The following is a 27,234-nucleotide window of genomic DNA, read 5'->3' as shown; positions in this document are numbered from 1 at the left end:
GAGCAGGAGGGGAAGTCCAGGGGAAAGCCCACACCCCCAGGGACCACCCAAAACAGGCATGCTAGATATAAGCAGAGAGGAGGGGAAACACCTAAGTAGAAAGAAACATCCATTATGATGCCCAGGAATCATTCACTTCGCAGTTATCCTGTCAGAATGCAGCTAGATAGATGCTGGTAAGAAGGGCAAAGGAAAGGGGACATTCCTAAGCAAAACCTGGCACCCTAAGTACACAAGAGGCCAAACGAGAAACTCCTAAGAGATACCAGGGTGTAATAAGCACAGATTCAACTACTATACAACCTTCCTGGGGTGGCAGTAATGAGCAATGCAGCCACCCACATATCCACTGACGGCTGAATGGATAAACGAAATGTGGTAAGTATATACATACTGAGAGGTGACAGCATGCTGGCAGTCCTCACAGCCCTCGCTCGCTCTCGGTGCCTCCCCTGCCTGGGCTCCCACTTTGGCGGCACTTGAGGAGCCCTTCAGCCCACTGCTGCACTGTGGGAGCCCCTTTCTGGGCTGACCAAGGCGGGAGCCGGCTCCCTCAGCTTGCAGGGAGGGGTGGAGGGAGAGGCGCGAGCAGGAACTGGGGCTGCGCGCGGCGCTTGTGGGCCAGCTGGAGTTCTGGGTGGGCGTGGGCTTGGCGGCCCCGCACTCGGAGCAGCTGGCCGACCCTGCTGGCCCTGGGCAATGAGGGGCTTAGCACCTGGGCCAGTGGCTGCAGAGGGTGTACTGGGTCCCCCAGCAGTGCCAGCCCACCGGCGCTGCGCTCGATTTCTCACCCGGCCTTAGCTGCCTTCCCGCGGGGCAGGGCTCGGGACCTGCAGCCCATCATGCCTGAGTCTCCCACCTCCTCCATGGGCTCCTGTGCAGCCCGAGCCTCCCCGATGAGCGCCGCCCCCTGCTCCACGGCGCCCAGTCCCATCAACCACCCAAGGGCTGAGGAGTGCGGGCACATGGCGTGGGACTGGCAGGCAGCTCCACCTGCAGCCCTGGTGCGGGATCCACTGGGTGAAGCCAGCTGGGCTCCTGAGTCTGGTGGGGACGTGGAGAACCTTTATGTCTAGCCCAGGGATTGTAAATGCACCAATCGGCACTCTGTATCTAGCTTAAGGTTTGTAAACACACCAATCAGCACCCTGTGTCTAGCTCAGGGTTTGTGAATGCACCAATCGACACTCTGTATCTAGCTACTCTGGTGAGGCCTTGGAGAACCTTTATGTCTAGCTCAGGGATTGTAAATACACCAATCGGCACTCTGTATCTAGCTCAAGGTTTGCAAATACACCAATCAGCACCCTGTGTCTAGCTCAGGGTTTGTGAATGCACCAATCGACACTCTGTATCTAGCTATTCTGGTGGGGCCTTGGAGAACCTTTATGTCGACACTCTGTATCTAGCTAATCTGGGGGGGACGTGGAGAACCTTTGTGTCTAGCTCAGGGATTGTAAACGCACCAATCAGCGCCCTGTCAAAACAGACCAATCAGCAGGATGTGGGTGGGGCCAGATAAGAGAATAAAAGCAGGCTGCCTGAGCCAGCAGTGGCAACCCGCTCGGGTCCCCTTCCACACTGTGGAAGCTTTGTTCTTTTGCTCTTTGCAATAAATCTTGCTAGTGCCCACTCTTTGGGTCCACGCTGCTTTTATGAGCTGTAACACTCACTGCAAAGGTCTGCAGCTTCGCTCCTGAAGCCAGCGAGATCACGAGCCCACCAGGAGGAACGAAGAACTCCAGACGCGCTGCCTTAAGAGCTGTTAACACTCACCACGAAGGTCTGCAGCTTCACTCCTGAGCCAGCGAGACCACGAACCCACCAGAAGGAAGAAACTCCGAACACATCCAAACATCAGAAGGAACAAACTCCAGACACACCACCTTAAGAGCTGTAACACTCACCGCAAGGGTTCACGGCTTCATTCTTGAAGTCAGTGACACCAAGAACCCACCAATTCCAGACACAATACATTGAAATATTATTTATACTTAGAAAATAACATCTTGGCTGGGCACTGTGGTTCATGCCTATAAGCCCAGCACTTTTGGAGGCTGAGGCAGGTCGATCACCTGAGGTTGGAGTTGGAGACCAGTCTGACCAACATGGAGAAACCTTGTCTCTACTAAAAATACAAAATTAGCCAGGTGTGGTGGCACATGCCTGTAATCCCAGCTACTCAGGAGGCTGAGACAGGAGAATTGCTTGAACCTGAAAGGCAGAGGCTGCGGTGAGCCGAGGTTGTGCCACTGAACTCCAGCCTGCTGTCTCAAAAAAAAAAAAAAAAAAAAAAAGTCTTGTTACATACTACAACATTCATGAAACCTCAGGATAATTGCAATAAGCAAAATACAATAGAATTTATCTTACAGAACTTATGTAGATTTGTCAAACTATCTCAAGTGTACGTGTAAAATTCCTTAAGCTGATAAGTTTTAAGTTTTGTTTTCCAATAAGTAATGATAATAAATCATGGTAGCAGCCAGGTGTGGTGACTCATGCCTATAATTCCAGTACTTTAGGAGGCCAAGGCAGGTGCAATTATGGAGGTCAGCAGTTTGAGACCTGCCTGGCCAACGTGGTGGAACTCCATCTCTACTAAAAATACAAAAATTAGCCAGGTGCAACAGCATGGTACTGGTACCAAAACAGAGATATAGACCAATGGAACAGAACAGAGGCCTCAGAAATAATACCATACATATACAACCATCTGATCTTTGACAAACCTCACAAAAACAACAAATGGGGAAACGATTCCCTATTTAATAAATGGTGCTGGGAAAACTGGCTAGCCATATGTAGAAAGCTGAAACTGGATCCCTTCCTTACGCCTTATACAAAAATTAATTCAAGATGGATTAAAGACTTAAATGTTAGACCTAAAACCATAAAAACCCTAGAAGAAAACCTAGGCAATACCATTCAGGACATAGGCATGGGCAAGGACTTCATGACTAAAACACCAAAAGCAATGGCAACAAAAGCCAAAATTGACAAATGGGATCTAATTAAACTAAAGAGCTTCTGCACAGCAAAAGAAACTACCATCAGAATGAACAGGCAACCTATAGAATGGGAGAAAATTTTTACAATCTACCCATCTGACAAAGGGCTAATATCCAGAATCTACAAAGAACTTAAACAAATTTACAAGAAAAAATCAAACAACCCCATCAAAAAGTGGGCAAAGGATATGAACAGACACTTCTCAAAAGAAGACATTTATGCAGCCAACAGACACATGAAAAAATGCTCATCATCACTGGCCATCAGAGAAATGCAAATCAAAACCACAATGAGATACCATCTCACACCAGTTAGAATGGCAATCATTAAAAAGTCAGGAAACAACAGGTGCTGGAGAGGATGTGGAGAAACAGGAACACTTTTACACTGTTGGTGGGACTGTAAACTAGTTCAACCATTGTGGAAGACAGTGTGGTGATTCCTCAAGGATCTAGAACTAGAAATACCATTTGATCCAGCCATCCCACTACTGGGTATATACCCAAAGGATTATAAATCATGCTGCTATAAAGACACATGCACATGTATGTTTATTGCGGCACCATTCACAATAGCAAAGACTTGGAACCAACCCAGATGTCATAGGCTAGATTAAGAAAATGTGGCACATATACACATGGAATACTATGCAGCCACAAAAAAGGATGAGTTCATGTCCTTCGTAGGGACATGGATGAAGCTGGAAACCATTATTCTGAGCAAACTATCTCAAGGACAGAAAACCAAACACCGCATATTCTCACTCATAGGAGAGAACTGAACAATGAGAACACTTGGACCCAGGGAGGGGAACATCACACACCGGGGCCTGTCATGGGGTGGGGGGAAGGGAGAGGGATAGCATAAGGAGATATACCTAAAGGAAATAACGAGTTAATGGGTGCAGCACACCAACATGTCACATGTATACATGTGTGACAAACCTGCACATTGTGCACATGTACCCTAGAACTTAAAATATAATATTAAAAAAAAAATCAGCCAGGTGTGGTGGTGTGTACCTGTAGTCCCTGTTACTTGGGAGGCTGAGGCAGGAGAATCATTTGAACCTGGGAGATGGAGGTTGCAGTGAGCCAAGATCGTGCCACTGCACTCCAGCCTGGATGACAGAGTGAGACTCCGTCTCCAAACGAACAAAAAACGACAAGAATGAATAAATAGAGGCAGAAAAGGCATCTGACAAGCCTTAGCCCATTTATGAGTAGTGTTCCATTTTTGGAACGCTAAGCATGTGGGAGTTATTTATATCCTACTGTTCAAGGTTATTGCCAAAGTCTGATTTTTCACACATCTGCAATTCAAAAAATTGCAATCTCCAGCATAAATGGGTTAATATCTCCTCATGATTAAAAACACTCAATGAACTATACAAGAGAAGATTCCATAAGATGACAGAGAGGCACAAGGAACGTAGAAAAATCTATAGGCCAGGTGTGGTGGCTCACACTTGTAATCCCAGCACTTTGGGAGGCTGAGGCAGGCAGATCACGAGGTCAGGAGATCGAGACCATCCTGGCTAACATGGTGAAACCCCGTCTGTACTAAAAATACAAAAAATTAGCCAAGCGTGGTGGTAGGCACCTGTAGTCTCAGTTACTCGGGAGGCTGAGGCAGGAGAATGGCTTGAACCTGGGAGGTGGAGGTTGCAGTGAGCCAAGATGGCGCCACTGCACTCCAGCCTGGGTGACAGAGCAAGACTCTGTCTCAAAAAAAAAAAAAAAAAAAGAAAAAAAAAAAAAGAAAAGAAAAAAAGAAAAATCTACTATAAAGACATGTATTAAAAATTCAAAACCAGAGGCCAAGGCAGACAGGTCATTTGAGCCCAGCAGTTCGAGACCAGCCTGGGCAACATAGGGAGACCCCGTCTCTGTAATAAAATAAATAAATAATTAGACATGGTGGCATACAACAAATGGTACTGAAACACCTGGATTAGCAAAGGCAAAGAAATGAATTAGATACAGAACTTCACCTTTTACAAAACTACCTCCTAATGAATCATTTACTTAAATGGAAAATGCAAAACTCACAACTTCTAGAACGTAACACTTGTGAAAACCATGACAACCTTGGATTTGGCAATAAGGTTTCACACACAACACAAAAAGCATGATCTGTGAATGAGAAAATCGATAAATTGGACTTCAAAGTAAAACTGTCAGTACTGGGACCAAAACAGATATATAGACCAATGGAACGTAACAGAGGCCTCAGAAATAACACCACACATATACAACCATCTGATCTTTGACGAACCTGACAAAAACAACAAATGGGGAAACGATTCCCTATTTAATAAATGGTGCTGGGAAAACTGGCTAGCCATATGTAGAAAGCTGAAACTGGATCCCTTCCTTACACCTTACACAAAAATTAATTCAAGATGGATTAAAGACTTAAATGTTAGACCTAAAACCATAAAAACCCTAGAAGAAAACCTAGGCAATACCATTCAGGACATAGGCATGGGCAAGGACTTCATGACTAAAACACCAAAAGCAATGGCAACAGAAGCCAAAATTGACAAATGGGATCTAATTAAACTAAAGAGCTTCTGCACAGCAAAAGAAACTACCATCAAAGTGAACAGGCAACCTATAGAATGAGAGAAAATTTTTGCAATCTACCCATCCAACAAACGACTAATATCCAGAATCTACAAGGAATTCAAACAAACTTACAAGAAAAAAACAAACAACCCCATCAAAAAGTGGGCAAAGGACATGAACAGACATTTCTCAAAAGAAGACATCTATGCCGCCAACAGACACATGAAAAAATGCTCATCAACACTGGTCATCAGAGAAATGCAAATCAAAACCACAATGAGATACCATCTCACGCCAGTTAGAATGGCAATCATTAAAAAGTCAGGAAACAACATGTGCTGGAGAGGATGTGGAGAAACAGGAACACTTTTACACTGTTGGTGGGACTGTAAACTAGTTCAACCATTGTGGAAGACAGTGTGGCGATTCCTCAAGGATCTAGAACTAGAAATACCATTTGACCCAGCAATCCCACTACTGGGTATATACCCTAAGGATTATAAATTATGCTACTATAAAGCAATATTCACTATTCACAACAGCAAAGACTTGGAACCAACCCAAATGTCCACCAATGATAGACTGGATTAAGAAAATGTGGCACATATACACCATGGAATACTACGCAGCCATAAAAAAGGATGAGTTCATGTCCTTTGCAGGGACATGGATGAAATTGGAAATCATCATACTCAGCAGACTATCACAAGAACAGAAAACCAAACACTGCATATTCTCACTCATAGGTGGGAAATGAACAATGAGACCACTCGGACACAGGGCAGGGAACATCACACACCGGGGCCTGTCAGGGGGTGGAGGGCTAGGAGAAGGATAGCCTTAGGAGAAATACCAAATGTAAATGACAAGTTGATGGGTGCAACAAACCAACACGGCACATGTTATACCTATGTATCAAACCTGCACGTTGTGCACATGTACCCTAGAACTTAAAGTATAATTTAAAAACAAAACAAACAAAGTAAAACTGTCTGTTTTGGAAATGACTTTGTTAACAGAATAAAAAGACAGGTGACAGACTGGGACAAAATATTTGCAGAACGCCTATCTGGTGATGGACTGGTATCCAAAAGGTATGAAGAAGTCCTAAAATTCTATAAGAAAAAAACCAACCAATCAAAAAAGAAGCAAAAAGCCAGGCACGGTGGCTCATGCCTATAATCCCAGCACTTTGGGAGGCTGAGGTGGGTGGATCATCGAGGTCAGGAGTTCGAGATCAGCCTAACATGGTGAAACCCAGTCTCAACTAAAAATACAAAAATTAGTTGGGCCTGGTGGTGTAAGCCTATAATCCCACCTACTCTGGAGGCTGAGGCAGATGAATCACTTGAACCCGGGAGGCAGATGTTGCAGTGAGCCGAGATTACACCACTGCACTCCAGACTGGGCAACAGAGCCAGACACAGTCTCAAAAAAAAAAAAAACAAGATCTTTCCAAGTATACCTCCCCACAAAGACTGTAATTTTTTTTTTTTTTTTTTTTGAGACGGAGTCTTGCTCTGTCGCCCAGGCTGGAGTGCAGTGGTGCGATCTCGGCCCACTGCAAGCTCCGCCTCCCGGGTTCATGCCATTCTCCTGCCTCAGCCTCCCAGTAGCTGGGACTATAGGCACCCGCCACCATGCCTGGCTAATTTTTTCTATTTTCAGTAGAGACGGGGTTTCACAGTGTTAGCCGGGATGGTCTTGATCTGACCTCCTGATCCGCCCGCCTTGGCCTCCCAAAGTGCTGGGATTACAGGCGTGAGCCACCGCACCTGGCCAAAGACTGTAATTATGGCAAACATATGACAGGATGCTCTACATCACGTGTCATTAAAGAGCGAAATGAAAACAGACCAGGCGCAGTGGCTCACGCCTGTAATCCAGCACATTGGGAAGCCAAGGCAGGTGGATGACCTGAGGTCAGAAGTTTGAGACCTGCCTGGCCAACATGGTAAAACCTCATCTCTACTAATAATACAAAAATTGGTCAGGAGAGGCAGCACACGCCTGTAATCCCAGACACTCCAGAGGCTGAGTCAGGAGAATCGTTTGAACCTGGGAGGCAGAGGCTGCAGTGAGCTGAGATTGCGCCATTGCACTCCAGCCTGGGAAACAAAAGCGAAACTGCATCTCCAAACAAACAAACAAACAAAGAAAAAAAGAAAAAAAAGAAAACAATGAGGCAGCAGCAAATACCTGGTGCAGTAGCTAAAATCCAAAACACTGACACTTCCTAATGCCAATGACAGTGAACACTCATTCACTATCGATGTGAATGGAAAATTCTACAGCCAATTTGGAAGACAGTCTGCGGAGGTCTGAAGAAAATAAGCATGGTCTTACTGATTCAGTAGTCTCAATCCTACAATACTGACCCAAATGAACTGAAAACTGATGTCCACACAAAAGTCCTCCCACAGACGTTTTTAGCAGCCTTACTCATAACTGCCAAAAACTAGACTCAAACAAGGTGAGTCTTTTTTTAAAAAAAAATAGATGAGGTCTCACACTGTATCTACCAGGCTGTTCTCTAACTCCTGGCCTCAAGCAATCTTCTCACCTCCGTCTCCCATGTAGCTGGGAATTTAGGGATGAGGCATCACACCAGGCTCAAGATGAGCCTTTCAGTAGGTGAATAAAGAAACTATGGTAACACCCATCCAACGTAATGTTACTCAGTGATGAAAGAAAATGAGTGGCCGGACATGATGGCTCACAAGTGGAATCCCAGCACTTTGGGAAGCTGAGGTGGGAGGATCACCTGAGCTGGGGTGTTTGAGACCCTGTCTCTAACAAAACAAAAACAAATTTTTTTTTTTTTCTGAGATGGAGTCTTGCTCCGTCGCCCAGGCTAGAGTGCAGTGGCGCGATCTCAGCTCACTGCAAGCTCCGCCTCCTGGGTTCACACCATTCAAAAACAAAATTTTTTTTAGATAAATAAAAATAAAAAATACATGAGTTGTCAAGCAACAAAGGTATCGAGAGACCTTCAATGCATATTTTTACATCGAGGAAGCAAGTCTGAAATGGCCACTTACAGCATCATTCCAAGTATTTAATATTCTGGAAAATGCAAAACCGAGGCAGGAACATTATCATTTGTTGCCAGGGATAAATAGGGGTGGCAGAAGAGGGAGGGGAGAGCTATGATTAGGAAGAGCACAGGGGATTTTGAGGCCTGTGACACGCTTCTGTATAAGACTGTGATGGTGGATACATGACACACGTAGTTGTCTTAAACCACAGAACAAAAAGAGTGAAGTTTCACGTAAAAGATGGACTTTAGGTAATAATAATATTGGCTTCTTCAATTTTCATTGTGTTCACATGTAATATATTCTTGCATCAATTATAGGATACACTACACACAGTCAATATGGTTTCCTTGGTTTAAAACATTTTTTTTTTTTGAAACAGGGCCTTGCTATGTTGCCTAGGCTGGCCTCCAACTCCTGAGTCCAAGCTATCCTCCCATTTCAGCCTCTCTAAGTGGTAGAATTACAGGTATGAGGCACAGCACCTGGCCAGTCAAGATGTTTAAAATAGGGGGAACTATGAGCTTGGAAGAAAAATGAGGGAACTCTGGATTATCTGCTCAATGTTTTGGGTAAACAACCACTGTTCTAAATAATAAAATCAACTAAATAAGAAAGTGAATTAACTATCATTCCATGTAAGGTTCATAACTGAGTTTAAATAAAATCCAATATAAAATATCACATATTGGCCGGGTGCAGTGGCTCACGCCTGTAATCACAGCACTTTGGGAGGCTGAGGCAGGCAGATCACGAGGTCAGGATATTGAGATCATCCTGGCTAACACGGTGAAACCCCGTCTCTACTAAAAATACAAAAAATTAGCCGGACGGGGTGGCGGGTGCCTGTAGTCCCAGCTACTTGGGAGGCTGAGACAGGAGAATGGCGTGAACCCGGGAGGCGGAGCTTGCAGTGAGCCGAGATCACGCCACTGCACTCCAGCCTGGGCAACAAGGCAAGACTCTGTCTCAAAAAAAAAAAAAAAAAAAAAAATTCACATATTGGTTTGCATAAAAAACATGCAAAAATAAAATACACTGATGTGGATGGGTACCCAGGTTGGGGAAGTATAAAGAAAAGTAAGGCAGTTATCATTCACAGTACTGACTCCATCAATATTTGGATTCATTGTGCAACTCTTTTATGTATTTTGTGCATATGTAATACTTTTAGTTAGTTTCTAGAATGCACACTCTATACAGAAATAAATCTCAGTGAATTTTAATTATCAGCTACAACAGTATAGCATATTGAAACTAATTTTTTTGTGTCTTTTCTTTTTTCTTGAAACAGGGTCTCGTTCTGTTACCCAGGCTGGAGTGTAGTGGTGCAATCATAGCTCACTGCAGCCTTGAACTCCTAGGCTCAACAGATCCTTCCACCTCAGTCTCCTGAGTAGCTGGGTCTACAGGCGCACATCACCATGACCAGGTAAGTTTTTGTATAGGCAAGGTTTGCCATGTTGCCCAGGCTGGACTAATTTATTTTCTTTCTTTTTTTTTTTTTTTGAGACAAAGTTTCACTCTTGTTGCCTGGGCTGAAGTGCAATGGCACGATCTTGGGATCTTGGCTCACTGCAACCTCCACCTCCCAGGTTCAAGCGATTCTCCTGCCTCAGCCTCCTGAGTAGCTGAGATTACAGGCCTCTGCCACCACGCCTGGCTAATTTTGTGTTTTTAGTAGAGATGGGGTTTCTCCATGCTCGTCAGGGTGATCTTGAACTCCTGAACTCAGGCTATCTGCATGCATTGACCTCCTAAAGTGTTGGGATTATAGGCGCGAGCCACCGTGCCTGGCCACTAATTTTAAAACTAATTTTCTTGAAGTCCAAAAAAGTCTCAAGAAGGATAAAAAATGATTATTATGCAAAAAGTTTATACTGAAAAACATCAGTATAAAATGCGATAAATGGAAAAATGCCATGTGTCCTTAAAAGGAGATTAAGTATCACTATGATGTAACCTCTCTGAAATATGCCTACAGGTATATTTTATGAAATTTACAATGCAGTTTGTTTCCCTCACTCAAATTAAGAAAAAGGTACTTCTAAAAACTGAAATAGAAGACAATGACTAAAAATAGACAAGATCCTCTATAGAATATTGTTGGGAGGTGTTATGGCATGAATATTTGCATCAATCCAAAAAAATCATACATTAATAACCTACCCCCAATATAGTATTAGAAGTTGACATCTCTGGGAAGTAATTAGGATTAGATGAGAGCATAGGAGTAAATCCTTTCTGAATGAGATTAGTGCTCTTATAAGAAGACACAGGAGAGCCGGCTTCCTCTCCTCTGTCATGTGAAGAAACCACAAGAAGACGATCATTTGCAAACCAGGAAGTGGGCCCTTGCTGGACACTAGATCTGCCAGCTCTCTGAAGATGGACTTCATGACCTCAAGAACTGCCAGAAATAAATGTTTATTCTTTAAGTCACCCAGTCTATGGTAATTTGATATAGCAGCCCAAGATGACTAAGATAGAGAGGCACTATCCCTACTACACACTGCAGCTTTGTACTCTCTACTAATTAAGAGAAAGTGGTATTAACAGACAGATGGAAAGATAGACCAATGGAAAACAGCAAATTGTGAAACGAGGGCATCTATGTTGTTTTTTTTTTTTTTTGAGACGGAATTTTGCTCTTGTTGCCCTGGCTAGAGAGCAATGGCGCAATCTCGGCTCACTGCAATCTTCACCTCCCAGGTTCAAGTGATTCTCCTGCCTCAGCCTCCCGAGTAGCTGGGATTACAGCCATGCACCACTATGCTTGGCTAATTTTGAATTTTAATAGAGATGGAGTTTCACCATATTGGTCAGGCTGGTCTCAAACTCCTGACCTCAGGTGATATGCCAGTCTCAGCCTCCCAAAGTGCTGGTATTACAGGCGTGAGCCACTGCACCCAGTCTGGGCATCTATTTAAGGTAATGTGAAACTATGACAAACCAGGTATTGTCAGCCAATGATACAAGTGGTGAACACTTAACAGAAAAAGCAGGGACAAATGGTTATCTACAGGAGAATAATCAAGCTACTACCCATCATCTCCATATACAATAATTTAATTAATTCTAGAGTTGCCGGTTATAGTGAGTTCTTATATTGATATGTTACCTTAGCATGCATTTTGATTATGGATTTAACATTCTCATAACAGAAGAAAACTTTACTCAAACTCAACAGAGTTTCCAGTTCTACACCTCCTCCCAGTTCCTCCATGTGGTCAACTCACATATATTTGTTACACAACTGCATTCTGGTGACCACCTCCCTGTAGGACAGCTAAATACAACCTTGTTGGGGTGGCCTTTCCTTGTCTTTTGGGATATTTCTCTCTTCACAGTTGAGACAATCCAAAGGACAGGAATCATTTCTGTTTTTCCTCAATAGCAACATCCAATTAGCTGATTGGCCATGTGTCTCCAATTAATGGAAACTGAAGTTAGGAGAGAGAAGCTGAGCACCCACGAACTGGGTATCTAGATGAAAAGTATACCAGGCATCTCCTCCACCACTAGTCATTCAGCTGCTCTCTTGGGAGGCCCCACTCCCCTAGGCACAGATACCCACTAGACCCTCCAAGAGACATGGCAATTGTGGGGGTCTTGGGTCAGCTACAGGCAGTTCTAAAACTCAAAATCTGGAAAAGATAGGAGGGTGTACTGAAGACATATCACCCTGCAAAGTTTCCATAAAGGAACCTCATCCCAAAGACATCCTGATAAGGTGTCTGTGTCTAGGAAAGATAAAAGGAGGAGAGGCAGAAAGGATTTTTCAGGAAAATGTCTAGTGGTTATTCTCTGCTTTCCTGTCATGTTAAATGTTCAGAAACAGATTTTACTGCAAGCCCTTGAAGAGTTAGGCTGTGGTATGAGGGTGGAGGATTTGAGATCCGGCATCCCATGTATTTGGAAAATATAAGGGGAAACCAGTTGCCCTGGAAAGTGTGGAAAAATTTAAATAACAAGCAATGAGACTGAACTGTGTGTAGTGTCCTAAGGTCCTACCTAAGGACCCTGAAATCGAATTTAAATACAACTCTCAGAAATTACTAATTTATAGGGAAATAAAATTCATGCTTAATCAAGCACAATTTACCTATTACCTTGGAATTACATACCTAGAAATTTTCTACCTACATAGGCTGTTTGAACAAGTAAGTCAGGCCGGGCGCAGTGGTTCACGCCCGTAATCCCACCACTCTGGGAGGCCAAGGTGGGTGGATCACTTGAGGACAGGAGTTGAGACTAGCCTGGCCAGTGTGGTAAAACCCTGTCTTTACTAAAAATACAAAAATCAGCTGAGTGTGGTGGCACATGTCTGTAATCCCAACTACTTGGGAGGCTGAGGCAGGAGAATTACTTGAACCCAGGAGGCGGAGGCTGCAGTGAGCTGAGATCGCGCCTGCACTCCAGCCTGGGTGACAGAGTGAGACCCTATCTCAAAACAAACAACAAAAACAACAAAGTAATTCAAATATTTAAGCTGGTAGATCTTTAAATTATCTTGAAGCAATGTGATCATGGGGTTGAGTCACCTGACACACAGCTTTCACATAGCTAGCTGGAATCCTCCATTCCCTGATTACAGATTCGCCTTCTTTCTTACCTATAGCGTTTTGTAAAATGTTGTAAATGACTGAAGGGAAACAGGAAAGACCCTTTCCCTCTCCACTATTTTTTTTAACTTATATTAATATGATTTTTCACAAATGAGATGGGGTCTCAATATGTTGCCCAGGCTGGTCTTGAACTCTTAAGATCAAGCCATCCACCTGCCTTGGCTTCCCACAGTGCTGGGGTTACAGGTGTGAGCCATCCTGCCAGGCCCCTCTTCACTACTGATCTCTGTAGTAAGACTACAGAGACTACTTTCTCACACAAAGATTTCATGGCTATCAGATTGTCTTCAGATGGAATGTTAAATTCACTCTTTTAAATTGAAAAGGAAATAAAAACCAGCTAGAAAGAAAAGAAAACAAGCTCTGGGGGAAAAAAGTAAACCATTACAAATTAAGTTTTTAGCCAGGTGCAGTGGCTGATATCTATCTGTAATCCCAGCACTTTTGGAGGCCAAGGAAGCAGGACTGTTTGAGGCCAGGAGCCAGAGACCAGCCTGGGCAACATAACGAGACCTAACCTCTGTAAAAAAAAAATTAGCCAGGTGTGCTGGTGGGCAATTGTAGTCTTAGCTACTCGGGAGGTGGAGGTGCTTGAGCTGGGGAGGTCAAGGCTGCAGTAAGCCATCATCGCACCACTGCTCCAGGCTGGGTCACAGAGCAAGATACTGTCTCAAAAAAAAAAAAAAAAAATTGTTGTATCTCATACATCAGCCTTCTATGGAAAACATAATCCTGTTACATTTATTTGCCTTTTGCCTATACAAGTGTTAGGGAAGCAGGTGCCTAGGGGAGCCAGAGTAACACCAATTTAAGTTCAGTTCCATCTTGACACTAACAAGAAACACTCCTTGTCAGTCACAACCCATGATCACAAAATGTTTCCCATGAAGAAAACAGCCTGAAGATGCCTGCAAGTATCCTTACACTCCCACAACAACAGAATGTCCTGATGTCCCAATACCTATAACAATATGTGCTTTTAAGATAATTATAGTTATGTTTTAATGCACTTGGGTGCTAAAATGTAAAGGATAGTTTTCTTTAAATCAACAGAGTAATAAATTTTGTGATGCTGTCAGCCCACATGCACATAGGCACAGGTAGTTTATTCTTTACATAGAAAAGATCCCTACATAAGAAAAACTTAAAGACAGTACGTTCCTCCACTTGCTGTATGAGGATGCCCTACTCTGAAACAGAGAAGCTTTTTCTTTCTTTTTCCTTTTCTATTTATTTATTTATTTAAATAGAGACAGGGTCTCGCTGTGTTGGCCAGGTTGGTCTTGACCTCTTTCCTGTTTGTTTTGGTTTTTGAGATGGGGTCTCACTCTGTTACCCACACTGGAGTGCAGTGGTACATCCTCGGCTGGGCTGCAACCTCTGCCTCCGGGGTTCAAGTGATTCTCTCACATCAGCCTCCTGAGCACCTGGGACTACAGGCGCAGGCCACCACACCCGGCTAATTTTTGCTAGTTTTGGAAGAGATGGGGTTTCACTATGTTGCCCAGGCTGGTCTCGAACTCCTGACCTCAAGTTATCCTCCCACCTTGGCCTCCCAAAGTGCTTGGATTACAGGCCTAAGCCATCATGCTGGCCCAGAGTAGCTTTCAATAAACTCTCTTCTCACTGCACTTTGTGACTCGTCTTGAATTCCTTCCTGTGTGAGATTCAAGAACTCTCCTGGGGTCTGATCAGGACCTCCTTTCCTGGTAATACAAGCAAGAACTTAACTTCCAATTTTGGAGTACTGAGTCTATTTCCCTAGAGTCTGTGTTTTTCCCAAATGGGCCACTGCTATCTTTCCGCTTGAATAAACTCTTCCAACTGAAATCTTGACCTTTCTATTATTTCGGAGTGACAAGTCCAAATAAGGCAACTGCATCTCTGCAACCAATCAAGCATTTATCTGGTTTGTCTCCTCACGTAACTTATAAAAGCCTACCCCTAAACTGGTAAACTAAAAATAAAAACATACCTCTGGCCCGGCGAGATGGCTCACATCTGTAATCCCAGCACTTTGGGAGGCTGAGGTGGGTGGATCACTTGAGGTCAGGAGTTCGAGACCAGCCTGGCCAACATGGTGAAACCCCATCTCTACTAAAAATACAAAAATTAGGAGGGCATAGTGGTGCATGCCTGCAATCCCAGCTACTCAGGAGGCTGAGGCAGGAGAATCACTTGAACCTGGAAGGTGGAGGTTGCAGTGAGCCGAGATCAGGCCATTGCACTCCAGTCTGGGCGACAGAAGGAGACTCCATCTCAAATAAAAACAAAGTACCTTCCCAGCTAAGTGAAGTGACCGGCTCTTGGCCAACAGGACCCCCAAAAAACCCTGAAAATTGAGTGCCTCTGTATGACAGGATGGGAGGTGAGACAGTCTCCCTATACCCTCTCCCACACATTCATGTAAAAATAGATATCATCAGAATGGAAAAACAGACTCCTTGTGGCAAGAAGATACTAACTTACAAACAAAACCTAAGGCCACGCAAGGCAAAAGTAAAGTCACGCCTCAGAATTCATAAAATCTAGAGAAACAGGTCTGTTTTCTGGCTGGGATGGAATCAAGTGGCAGATAACAGACCCCCTTCCTTCAGCATTCCTTCCTACCTCCTCCAAACTTTAGACAAAGATTCAACACTCTCAACCAGCTGCCACCTACAGAATCCCTCAACCACCTGTGCCTTCCAACCCCCCTTCCACAGGTCCCACCCTTTCTGCCAATGGAACTTACACCTTTCAGGCACTGATTCATCATTTTCCCTGCAATTCCTGTCTCTCTGAAATGAATAAAACCAAACTGTCTTGAGCTGCCTCGGGACCACTTACTCCAGGCTGCTTGGGGTTGTGTTTCCCTCGGCCAACGGCTCTCCTATTCGGCTCTGAATAAACTTCTTTATTTTACATAGTTTGGCTTTTTCCGTTGACAAACCACAAGCCAGGACGGGGTGTTTCTCATTCGTGAATCGCTGTTTGCTCAAACGAACTCTTTAATTGTTAACGTACCTCAGTTTAATTTTTAACAGGAGAAAGTGGGGACTGGGGGCCCCACAGACCACTGCTCCTCCCACGCACGAACCCCACACCCGAGTCAGGATGCCTCCATGACCCTCCCGTTGCTTCCGCACAATCTGGGGAGACGCGGGGCTGCGGGAGCGGAACTGCCCAGAGAGGGCTCCGGGGCAGGGGCCGGGGCCGCAGTCGCCGCGCAGGGACGGGACAGGACGCCCGGGTCCTGGCTGCCGGCCCAGCCCCGTCCAGCGGCCATGGGGACCGAGGGCCGAACTGCTCAAGGAGGACTCGGTCCCAGACCCCGGAGTCGCCCACAGGGAGGCCCGGGTCCCGCCACAGCCGGTTCCCGCCTGTTCCAGGCAGCCCCTCCCCCGTCTCACGACATCTGGTCCCGCACACGCACCATTTCCCGGCTTTCAGATGTCCCGGGGTCCTCTCTACAGCTCCTGTGACTACAGCAGGGCATAGCGCAGGCGACAGAGCGACAGAAGCCTGGGTACAGGCACCAGGTCCCTCTCGGGCTGGACTGACCGGTTACCAACCGCCGCCCGCGCAGCGAGGAAGGTGAGGAAAGCGACCCCCTCCATTTCCGGATGAACTGTGGGCAGTGCCACGCCCCAGCACCTCTGATTGGATGAAATACTAGGTCCCGCCCCCCACCTCTGAGTGACAGCTGAAGCCCTGGGTATCAGGCCCCGCAGAGCCAGACTGACGGATTCTAGCCACAGCTTCTCTAAGGGCGAGCTCCTTCCTGCACTCTGGTTATTGGATATTTGCATTTCAGCCAAACTTGCTATTGATAGAAGAGAACACTAGCGTCATCCTCATTCAAGGGACTGTCCCCGCTCCTTCGTTCTGCACGGGGTCACAGGAGTGTGCAGGGAATTTCAGACTCAGTGTCCATAGGAGCCATCTGCTGGCCTCAGAGCAGCAGGGGAACCGAGACCAGGCCAGGCACGACAGCACCAGGAGGAGAGGCATATGTCCTCGAGCGGGCCGGAATTGGGGATGAGGCGTGGCCAAGCCTTGCTCACACACCCCCATCCCCTTGTGAAAATGCTTCCTCCTTTCAGATCTTCATTTTCACCAGCAGGAAACTCTCACCAGGTTTTGTTTCTGACCTAAGTAAACTGTCAACTTCATGAACCCTTTATCCAGGTGACGCCACCAAACAATTCTGTCTCTAGCTCTAGCCTGATCTTCACACATTTTCTTTTCTTTTCTTTTCTTTTTTTTTTTTTTTTTTGAGACGGAGTCTTGCTCTGTAGCCCAGGCTGGAGTGCAGTGGTGCGATCTCGACTCACTGCAAGCCCCGCCTCCCGAGTTCACGCCATTCTCTTACCTCAGCCTCCGGAGTAGCTGGGATTAAAGGCGCCCGCCACCACGCCCGGCTAATATTTTGTATTTTCAGTGGAGACGGGGTTTCACCGTGTTAGCCAGGATGGTCTCGGTCTTCTGACCTCTTGATACGCCCGCCTCGGCCCCCCAAAGTGCTGGGATTACAGACGTGAGCCACCGCGCCCGGCCACACATTTTCTTTATCTATACAAATAACTCTGACCCCAACGACCCCATGCATGTCAAACCCCAAACCCTGCCCAGAAGACAGCTCCAGAGGTACAACACCAGAAAGGACAGAGATGCCACAAATGCGTCTGCACGTGGGTCTTCTGCTTTCGAGGGCTCTGCAGCTTCTCGGAATCCACACCCTTTCTGGAGCTGCTCTGAGCAGCTGGAGGCCACTTGTAGAAGGGGGTGGGCTGCCCGCGAAGCCCCCAGGGAAACTCTCTTTCCCTCCCTTTGCAGGCTCCAGAGACTGTCCTCAACGTGGAATCACTGGCCTTGGGCTCTGCTGCCCCCTGCAGGTTATTCAGCTACTTCTCACCCCATCGATTAGTTTCGCGAGACAAACACCTTCAATCCCATTGTGTAAATAAGACACCAGCAGAGTCCCTGCTCTCCTCTTATGCTTATGTATAAAGTGGGGGAGGAAAAATCTAAGATAACTTATGGGCATTTGAAAGACTTCCAGATCGCGGTGGAGGTGGCAGCTGAGGGACTCGCAGTCAATGACACTGCAGCACCTCCAGGCCTGGCTGGTGGGAGAGAGGGTGGAGAGCTGGAGATGGATGTGGATAGGTGGAGGGAGCTGCCCTGGGAACTGGGCTCTGCAGCAGCGCGGCTCTAGGGCCCGGAGCCCGGGAGAGCAGAGATGGGGGCTCCCAGGACAGGAAACTCAGGGAGGAGAGAGTCGGGTGGCTTCCATGGGACGGGGTGCTGTTGCAGCTTGTGTGAGCCAGTAGCTAGCATAACTAAGCCCAATCGGGACGTGAAAACTTGGATTCCGTGGGAATTTATGAAGAGGAAGGCTCTGATGACAAAGAAGTCATCGATGAGGGAGTTGAGGGTCACTGGCAAGCTCGCTTCCTTATGGAAAGAAAAGTGAACGTTCAGCTACTGCTGCAAAATGGGGTCAAAGGATGAGACTCTCGCTGTCAGGGAATAAACTGTTGCAGAACTCTTAGAGATTGCAAAGACCTTTCAAAAACAGCCTGGGAGGCCAGGTGCCATGGCTCATGCCTGCAATCCCAACATTTTGGGAGGCCAAAGTGGCAGGATCACTTGAAGCCCGAAGTTGAAGACCACCCTGAGCAGTGAAGTGAGACACTCCCATCTCCATAAATTTATTTTTTAATTAGCCAGGAGAGGTGGTGTGTACCTATAGTCACAGCTACTCAGGAGGCTGAGGCAGGAGGATCACTTGAGCCCCAAAGTTTGAGGCTGCTATGAGCTGTGATCAGGTTACTGAACTTCAGCAAGCCACTGTCTCAAAAAAAAAAAAAATCAAAAACAAAAAAACCCATAAAAAGCCCACCAAACTCCCCGGGGAAACCCCGACCCCCTTGGATGGTCTAATTGTAAAACACAGCAGGTGATATTTCCTTATGGACTGGATCATTCTGGCCACATAAGAGGCTTGGCCTACTGAGGATTTACCAGGAGGGATGACCTCCTTGCAGTCAATGGAAAAGGCCCCTGGTGAAATCATCCCTTTAAACTTTATCAAATTCATCAGAGAGGAAGGGAGGAGAAAACTTAAACCAAGCTGCAGAACCTTCAGCATTAATCATTAAGTCAGCTTGTTCCCTGAACTTCCTCATATTTGCTTCATACCTAGTGTCCTAGAATCCCATTGTTGTGGTAAACTGAGGAAGGAGAGACCAATATGGAGTACAGGAGGATTTGTTTATATTTTAGGTACGCACCGGCTCAGATGATTCATATCCAAAAAGCTGAGCATTGAACGAACACAAAGCGGGGTTTTTATAAGCTGCCTTACAGATGCCAAACAAAAGCAGTTAATCATACAGTGACAGGTCATGTAATCTATAGCATAACATAATTTATGACCTGGCATAGCCAGTGTCCTTGTAGCTGCATTGAAAGAAAAACAAGAACTGGCTAAATACAGACATTTGTAAAACGTAATGATGCTTAAGAAGACTTGCAAAAGAGTAACAGTAAAAGAATCTGTCTCTCTTTTTTTTTTTTCCTTCAACATTGCTCTGGAAGGGAGGGGTGTCTGGAGCCCATTCCTTTGGCCTTGGCTATTTGGACATCGTTATCTTCTTGATAAGGTCCTGGAAGTGAGCTGCTAGGCAGAGGAAAACTTGTGCTTTTCTTTTCTTTTCTTTTTCACCCTTGCCTTGCCACACTCTGGGCCTTAGCTTTTACTTTTCTTGGAGTAAATAAATTCAGTACTTATTATTTTTAAATTTCTGCCTCACGATGGACCCTAAATGATAGTTCCTGTTAACTGCTCTATAGATAATAACTTGAACGTTAGATGTTTTCCCTTTGAAATATTTCCATTTCAGGGCCGGGCGCAGTGGCTCATGCCTGTAATCCCAGCACTTTGGGAGGTCGAGGCAGGTGGATCACCTGAAGTCAGGAGTTCAAGACTAGCCTGGCCAAGATGGTGAAACCCCGTCTCTACTAAAAATACAAAAATTAGCCGGGCGTAGTGGCAGGTGCCTGTAATCCCAGCTACTCAGGAGGCTGAGGCAGAGAATCGCTTGAACCCGGGAGTTGGAAGGTTGCAGTGAGCTGAGATCATGCCACTGCACTCCAGCCTGGATGACAGAGTGAGACTCTGTCTCAAAAAACAAACAAAGAAACAAACAAACAAACAAAAGAAAATTTCCATTTCAGGGCTGGGAGCATTGGTTCATGACTGTAATCTCAGCACTTTGAGAGGCTGAGGTAGGGGGATCACTTGAGCCTGGGAGTTCAAGAACAGCCTGGGCAATATAGTGAGACTCCATCTGCACAAAAAATTTAAAAACAGCCGGGCATAGTGGCATGTGCCTTTATTCCCAGCTACTTGGGAGGCTGAGGCAGGAGAATCCCTTGGGCCTAGGAGTTTCTGCAGTGAGCTATGATCCCACCACTGCACTCTAGCCTGGGAAACAGAGCCATACTATGTTTCTTAAAGAAAAAAAAAAGGAGAAAAGAAATCCAGACATTTGTTAGTCTTTGGATTATTGGAGAGCATTTATCTGACACTGAGTACAATGTTTGAGACCAATATATAGACTTATTAGAAAGGGGCACTTTGGGACTGGGACACAGCTCTGCAGGAAGCTTTGGACATATTAACATGTTAGTATGGCAGGCACAAGCCTCAGGCACATCTTTAGAGGGTAGAGCTGTAACTTGGGATGTTACAGCTGCTGCTGAGGGTAAAAATTGGGCCTTATGGCACCCACAGTGTGGTAAATCAGTCCCTTTAGGATTTTGGTTGTAATTACGACATGGAGATGAGACCAGACACTCTTGAATTTAACAAGTTCTGGTAGTATATAATGCTTTCCAGCAGGTGGAATCCTTAAGAAAGAACCTTTCTGTGACTGTGAGGATGGGACTACCATGCCCGGCTAATTTTTTGTATTTTTGGTAGAGATGCGGTTTCACCACGTTGTCCAGGCTGGTCTTGAACTCCTGAGCTCAGGTGATCCACCCCCTCAGCCTCCCAAAGTGCTGGGATTACAGGTGTGAACCACCGCACCCAGCCTCCCACTAAGTCTCTTTCATTTGGCCTGGCACAGTTTCCCATGCCTTAATCCCAGCACGTTGAGTGGTCGAGGCAGGTAGATTGCTTGAGCCCAAAAGTTTGGCCTATGACCACCTTGGGCAACATAGTGAGAACTAGTCTCTATTTTATTAAAAAGAGAAATACACACAAACATATTCATATACATAAAACAGGGCGAGCATAGTGGCTCACGCCTGTAATCCAAGAACTTTGGGAGGCCAAAGTGAGTGGATCACCTGATATCAAGAGTTCAAGACCAGCCTGGCCAACATGGTGAAACCTTGTCTCTAACTACCAATACAAAAATTATCCGGACATGGTAGTGCACACCTGTAATCCTGGCTATTCTGGAGGCAGAGGCAGTAGAATCGCTTGAACCCAGGAGGCAGAAGTTGCAGTGAGCCGAGATCACGCCATTGCACTCCAGCCTGGACAACAGAGCACAAACTCCATCTCAGGAAGAAAAAAAAAAAAAAAAAAGTAAAAGTTCTTTTTTTGTCCCAAGTCATTATGGGCTATCACTACTATCACCAGTAGTTGCCTATGAAGCACACCTATTCTCACAATGGGTCCAAGAGGAAAAGTAGAAGATTTGGAGACATTCCAGGTAGATCCAAATGCAGCACGATATCATATACGATAGTATATGATTTATGTGAGGACTCTTGGGGTGACTTAGCTGAGGCTGGTATAACAAAATACCATGGACTCAATTTCTTAAACAGCAGAATTTTTTTCTCACAGTTCTGGAGCTTCGGGAGTCCAACATCTTGCTGCCAGCAATTTTGTTCCTAGTGAAGAGTGTCTTCCTGGCTTGCAGCTAGATGACTTCTTGCTGTGTCCTCACATGCTGGAGAGACAGAGTTCTCTCTCTCTTCTTACTCATCCCGTTGTGAGAGCCCTCCTTTATAAATGTATGTGATCTCCTAAAGGGTTCATGTCCAAATATGACCATGTTGGGGTTTAGGGCTTGCAAGTATAAGTTTTGTTTTTGAGACAGGGTCTCCCTGTGTGGCCCAGGCTGGTTTTAAACTCCTGGGCTCAACGGATCCTCATGCCTCGGCCTCCCAAATACTGGGATTACAGGCGTGAGCCACCACACCTGGCCTCCAGGTATATATTTTGAGGAGAGTAAATACAAGACACGCCAAGGGGTAAACAGAAGCCCAAAAAGAGGCTTTGGAGATGATGCAATCAGACAGGACTTTATCACATAGCAGATGGGGAGCAAGAGTCACAAAGCAGTGAGGTCCAATTTCAGAATGGCAGAGAGAAGGGACATCGAGGTAGCTGTATGATTGCATGAAGGATGAAAATGCATGCCAGAGCCACTACATGGAAAAGTATTGTAATTATCTAGGAAAAAATGAGAATAAAAAAGAAAAACAAGGGGCCAGGCGTGGTGGCTCACGCCTGTAATCCCAGCACTTTGGGAGGCCAAGGTAGGCGGATCACGAGGTCAGGAGATTGAGACCATCCTGGCTAACACGATGAAATCCCGTCTCTACTAAAAATACAAAAAATTAGCCGGGTGTGGTGGCGGGCGCCTGTAGTCCCAGCTACTCAGGAGGCTGAGGCAGGAGAATGGCGTGAACCCGGGAGGCGGAGGTTGCAGTGAGCGGAGATCACACCACCGCACTCCAGCCTGGGCGACACAGCGAGACTCCGTCTCAAAAAAAAAAAAAAAAGAAAAACAAGTAATCATAATGAAAATGGAAAACAGAAAATGAAAAACAGAATAACCTTGGTTAGTATGCAGTTGTTAAAGATTTTAAATAAAATATTTGTCAGAAACATGTACAGATATCTTGGTTTAAAAAAAAAAACCCTAACTGCTGAGCATGGTGGATCATGTCTGCAATCCTAGCACTTTGGGAGGCCGAGGCAAGAGGATTGATTGAGCCCGGGAGTTCGAGACCAGCCTGGGCAAAACCGTGACACCCTTGTCTCCACAAAAAATTTTTGAAAATTAGCTGGGCAGAAAGCCGAGGTGGGAGGATTGCTCAAGCCCAGGAGCTTGATGCTGCAGTGAGTGACCAGAACACTGCACTCCAGCTGGGCTACAGAGCAAGGATGTCTCAAATTAAAATAAAAGAAAACGAGGAGAAAAAGAGAGATAACTACAAATTAGTCAAATGTAAGAGGATGACTGGATACTGCTACACAGAAGATAAAAGATTATATAAGAAAAATGCTCAACCAATGGCAACAAATAAAAAGCAATAAATAATCACACAGAGATTCTGTTTAAGAGTAAATGGGCGACGAAAAGTGAGTTAGATAATTCAAAATGTGGGCAAATCACAAGAATAAAGACACGTGCATGAAAGGTGAGATGGTTAATTCATAAGTTACATTCATACTGTACTGACATTTCCTAGTAAATTTGAATTTATCCATAATCTACAACCCAGCAATTATTTCCCAATGTGTAAAACTTTGTGTTGTATTTCCAGTTAGGAATAAAAACAAGAAAAGCATTGTCAATAAGATCAAGAGATAGGCTGGGCATGGTGGCTCATGCCTGTAATCTCAGCACTTTGGGAGGCCGAGGCGGGTGGATCACCTGAGGTCAGGAGTTCGAGACCAGCCTGGACAACATGGTGAAAATGTCTCTACTAAAAATGCAAAAATTAGCTGAGTGTGGTTGCAGGTGCCTATAATCCCAGCTATTCAGGAGGCTGAGGTAGGACAGCTGCTTGAGCCCAGGAGACAAAGGTTGCAGTGAGCCGAGATCCTGCCACTGCACTCCAGCCTGGGTGACAGAGCAAGACTGTCTCAAAAAAAAAAAATCAAAAGATAGACTTGAACCAACTCAAGTGCCATTAAGTAGTGGAATGGGCGAGTCAATTACGTGACCCACAACTTCACAGAGCAGCATGTGTGCAACAGGCTCAGGCAAGAAAACCAGAAAGACACCCTCTCAGCACAATACTAATGGTATATTATGGTAATATTCTGTTACTAAAAATTCAAAAGCAGCAAAATTCTGCTTTGTGACAAAGAGATGACAAAGCTACAAAGAACAATAAAAAGAATCAAAACTTTGATCACCTTTGTGTATCAAAAATAAGAGACCAAGGAGACAAACCAGAACTGCCCAAAGCCTATTTATTTTTTGGGGTGGTATGTCTCTGAGTATTCATATTTTTATTATTTTGACTTGGCATAAAACAGCTTATTTCAAGAACTCGATTTCCTTCTTCAAACATTATCAAACTGTTCACTAAGGTTCCAACCAGCTAATTAAAATCCTAACACCCAAATCACAGAATAAAATTATTAGATGCAGCCAGGTGCAGTGGTTCATGCCTGTAATCCCAGAACTTTGGGAGGCTAAGGCAGGTGGATCACTTGAGGTCAGTACTTTGAGACCACCCTGGTCAACATGGTGAAAACTTGTCGTAACTAAAAATACAAAAAAAAAAAAAAAAAAGCAGGGTGTGGTGGCTTGTGCCAGTAGTCCCGGCTACCCAGGTGGCTGAGCCAGGAGAATCTGGGAGGCAAGTTGCAGTGAGCCGAGATTGCGCCACTGATCCAGACTTGGCCACAGAGTGACATTCTATCTGAAAAATAGACAAACAAACAAACAAACAAATAAATAAATAAATTCTCAGATGCGTGGGGAAAGAGCAATTTCATGGCAGCAAGATTCTGTAAAAAAACAAAAGGGAGGCAGCTCAGGTAGGCAGCCTGCCTCACCCACAGCTCACAAGGAATCCCACACTGCACTAGTTATACATTCTCAAGCTTAGGAACCACTGGGACTGTGCAGACACAGGCCAGGCTGGCCCACTCCTAGGTAGTGTGTGAGGGAAATGTGAGCAGCCAGAAAATTACTTCTGGGACTTCCACACACACCCTGCTGGCCCCTCCCCACAGTGTGGACACAGTCCTTCCACCAGGGTCTCAATGCCCACCAAAGACCACTCGCTTACTGTGAGTCAGTGGAAGGTTCTGACCTATGGTGTCTTTTTGCCTGACATCAAATGTGTGGTGCTTGCTGAACACCAATCAATTCTCCAGCACTAAGCAGTTATGCAACCATGCAATTCAGAAGCCACCCAGAGTTAGCAGAGACTCCATGAGTTCCTGGCTCACCCAACACAGCCCCACTTGGCAGATGCAAGTCAAAGCCCCAGGGGCCACCTGTACTTCTCAGCAACTGCATCTAGATCTGGGTCCTGTACAACAGCCTCCTCAAGTTCCATAATTTGGTAGAACTACCCACAGTTCACTTACATTTGCCCACTTACTATGAAGGATACAACTCAGGACGAGTCAAATCAAAGACATGGATAGAAAAAGAGTAAGGGGTGTGGAAAGGAGATGGGGGTGGGTGGGCAATCCTGAAAATGGCTGTGATTCATGAAATCCCCCATCCTTTGTGTTGTGCAAGAGCACCTTACTACAGTGAAACAAGCTTCCCATGATGACTTAGATGGTGCCACATTTGTTACCTATAACAAACCAGACACCCACTAGATATTCCAGTATTTACCTCACAAACCATTAGGTGAACAGTTTTCTCTTCAGTGATCTTTAGTCAAAATGAAATATCTATCTACCAAAGCATGCTTCAGTTTCTCTCCTTCCTCCAGGTCCCTGAACTTTTTTCTTTTTTTGAGACAGTCTTGTTCTGTAGCCCAGGCTGGAGTGCAGTAGCATGATCTTGGCTCACTGCAACCTCCGCCTCCCTGGTTCAAGTGATTCTCATGCCTCAGTCACCAGAGTAGCTGGTGTTACAGGTGTGTGCCACCACACCCAGCTAATTTTTATATTTTTCATAGAGATGGTGTTTCACCATGCTGGCCAGGGTGGTCTTGAACTCCTGACCTCAAGTGATCTGCCTGCCTCAGCCTCCCAAAGTGCTGGGATTACAGGCATGAGCCAATCTGCCCAGCGGCCCCTGAATTTTTGACTGACCCCTTCTAAGCCTATATACAAGCACATTTTATGTGTTTATTTAATATCTTATTAAATATTTATTTAATATCTTTATTTTTACTTACAAGTTCAGTACCTAGACTTTTTTGTTATGAACTGTTTTAATGACAAGCTGGCTTCAAGGTCTAGAATTAGAAGTTATTTCTTACCTAAACCCACATTTGTTTCACTAGAATGTCTGGAAAAAGCCCCAAGACAAAAACTATCACTTGCAGAGGGCATCACTGAGTACTGCATCTGCCTGTGGATCCCTAGCTTTCCAGGGCTCTGAGGTTCTCTCAGTATAAAGGGCTCCTCCCATGGTCAATGTGAGTAGCTGGTACACCTGCAGTGGGGGCATCAGGGGAAGAACCAAGTGAGCTTTTTTTTCTTTTTTGGAGACAGAGTCTCGCTCTGTCACCCAGGCTGAAGTGCAACGGCGTGATCTCAGCACACTGCAACCTCCGCCTTGTGAGTTTAAGCTACTCTCGTGCCTCAGCCTCCCGACTGGCTGGGATTACAGGCGTGAGCCACTACACCCGGCTACTTTTTGTATTTTTAGTGAGATGGAGTTTTGCCATGCTGGCCTGGTTGGTCTCAAACTCCCAACCTCAGATGATCCACCCACCTCGGCCTCCCAAAGTGCTGGGATTACAGGCGTGAGCCACCCCACCTGGTGTGAGCTTTCAATGGTCACTCTTTGTAGGATCAGGACTCAAGCAGGCACCAATGTCACTGACTTCCAAAATTAGTGGCCTTCCTGGCATATGAACACCCTTTGGGCCTGTGCTCCAGTGTCCTCTTTGGGGTGCTCCTTCGGCTCTTTGTGAAGCATCAAGACACCCCCATAGTCTAGGCCAATGTCAGGCTCTCCAGTGTGTCCTGTTCATCACCCTCAGCCTGCACTTTCATTGTCATTGTCATTGGCCATTCCAACACTGTGCTTGCATCCT

General features: G+C 45.5%; 2 protein-coding genes across 5 annotated transcripts in view; both read right to left on the bottom strand.

The window, feature by feature from the left end:
• The window catches only part of LOC100984186 (zinc finger protein 700), a 31,245-nt gene extending 14,382 nt beyond the window's left edge, over positions 1-16,863 (bottom strand). Inside the window, exon 1 of one of the 2 annotated variants that reach the window (XR_010110835.1) lies at positions 16,664-16,796. Coding sequence is in view for 1 of the 2 variants with exons in the window: in XM_034945042.3 (XP_034800933.1) it covers positions 16,664-16,726 (63 nt within the window). In the remaining variant the exon portion in view is untranslated. Of the gene's footprint in view, positions 1-16,663 lie in introns of both variants that reach the window. The other variant, XM_034945042.3, reaches the window with a different exon arrangement.
• Positions 16,864-18,198: 1,335 nt separating this feature from the next.
• The window catches only part of LOC100986646 (zinc finger protein 69), a 39,728-nt gene continuing 30,692 nt past the window's right edge, over positions 18,199-27,234 (bottom strand). For 2 of the 3 annotated variants that reach the window (XM_055103637.2, XM_034945048.3), the window contains exon 5: positions 18,199-24,921. In XM_055103637.2, coding sequence (XP_054959612.2) covers positions 24,764-24,921 — 158 coding nt within the window. In that variant the 3' untranslated portion in view covers positions 18,199-24,763. The remainder of the gene's footprint in view (positions 24,922-27,234) is intronic. The other variant, XM_034945049.3, reaches the window with a different exon arrangement.

This window comes from Pan paniscus, chromosome 20 (genome assembly GCF_029289425.2).
Source record: "Pan paniscus chromosome 20, NHGRI_mPanPan1-v2.0_pri, whole genome shotgun sequence".
In the NCBI taxonomy this organism is placed as follows: domain Eukaryota; kingdom Metazoa; phylum Chordata; class Mammalia; order Primates; family Hominidae; genus Pan; species Pan paniscus.
Note: the sequence above shows the minus strand (reverse complement) of the source record. Positions and strands in the feature narration are given on the sequence as shown.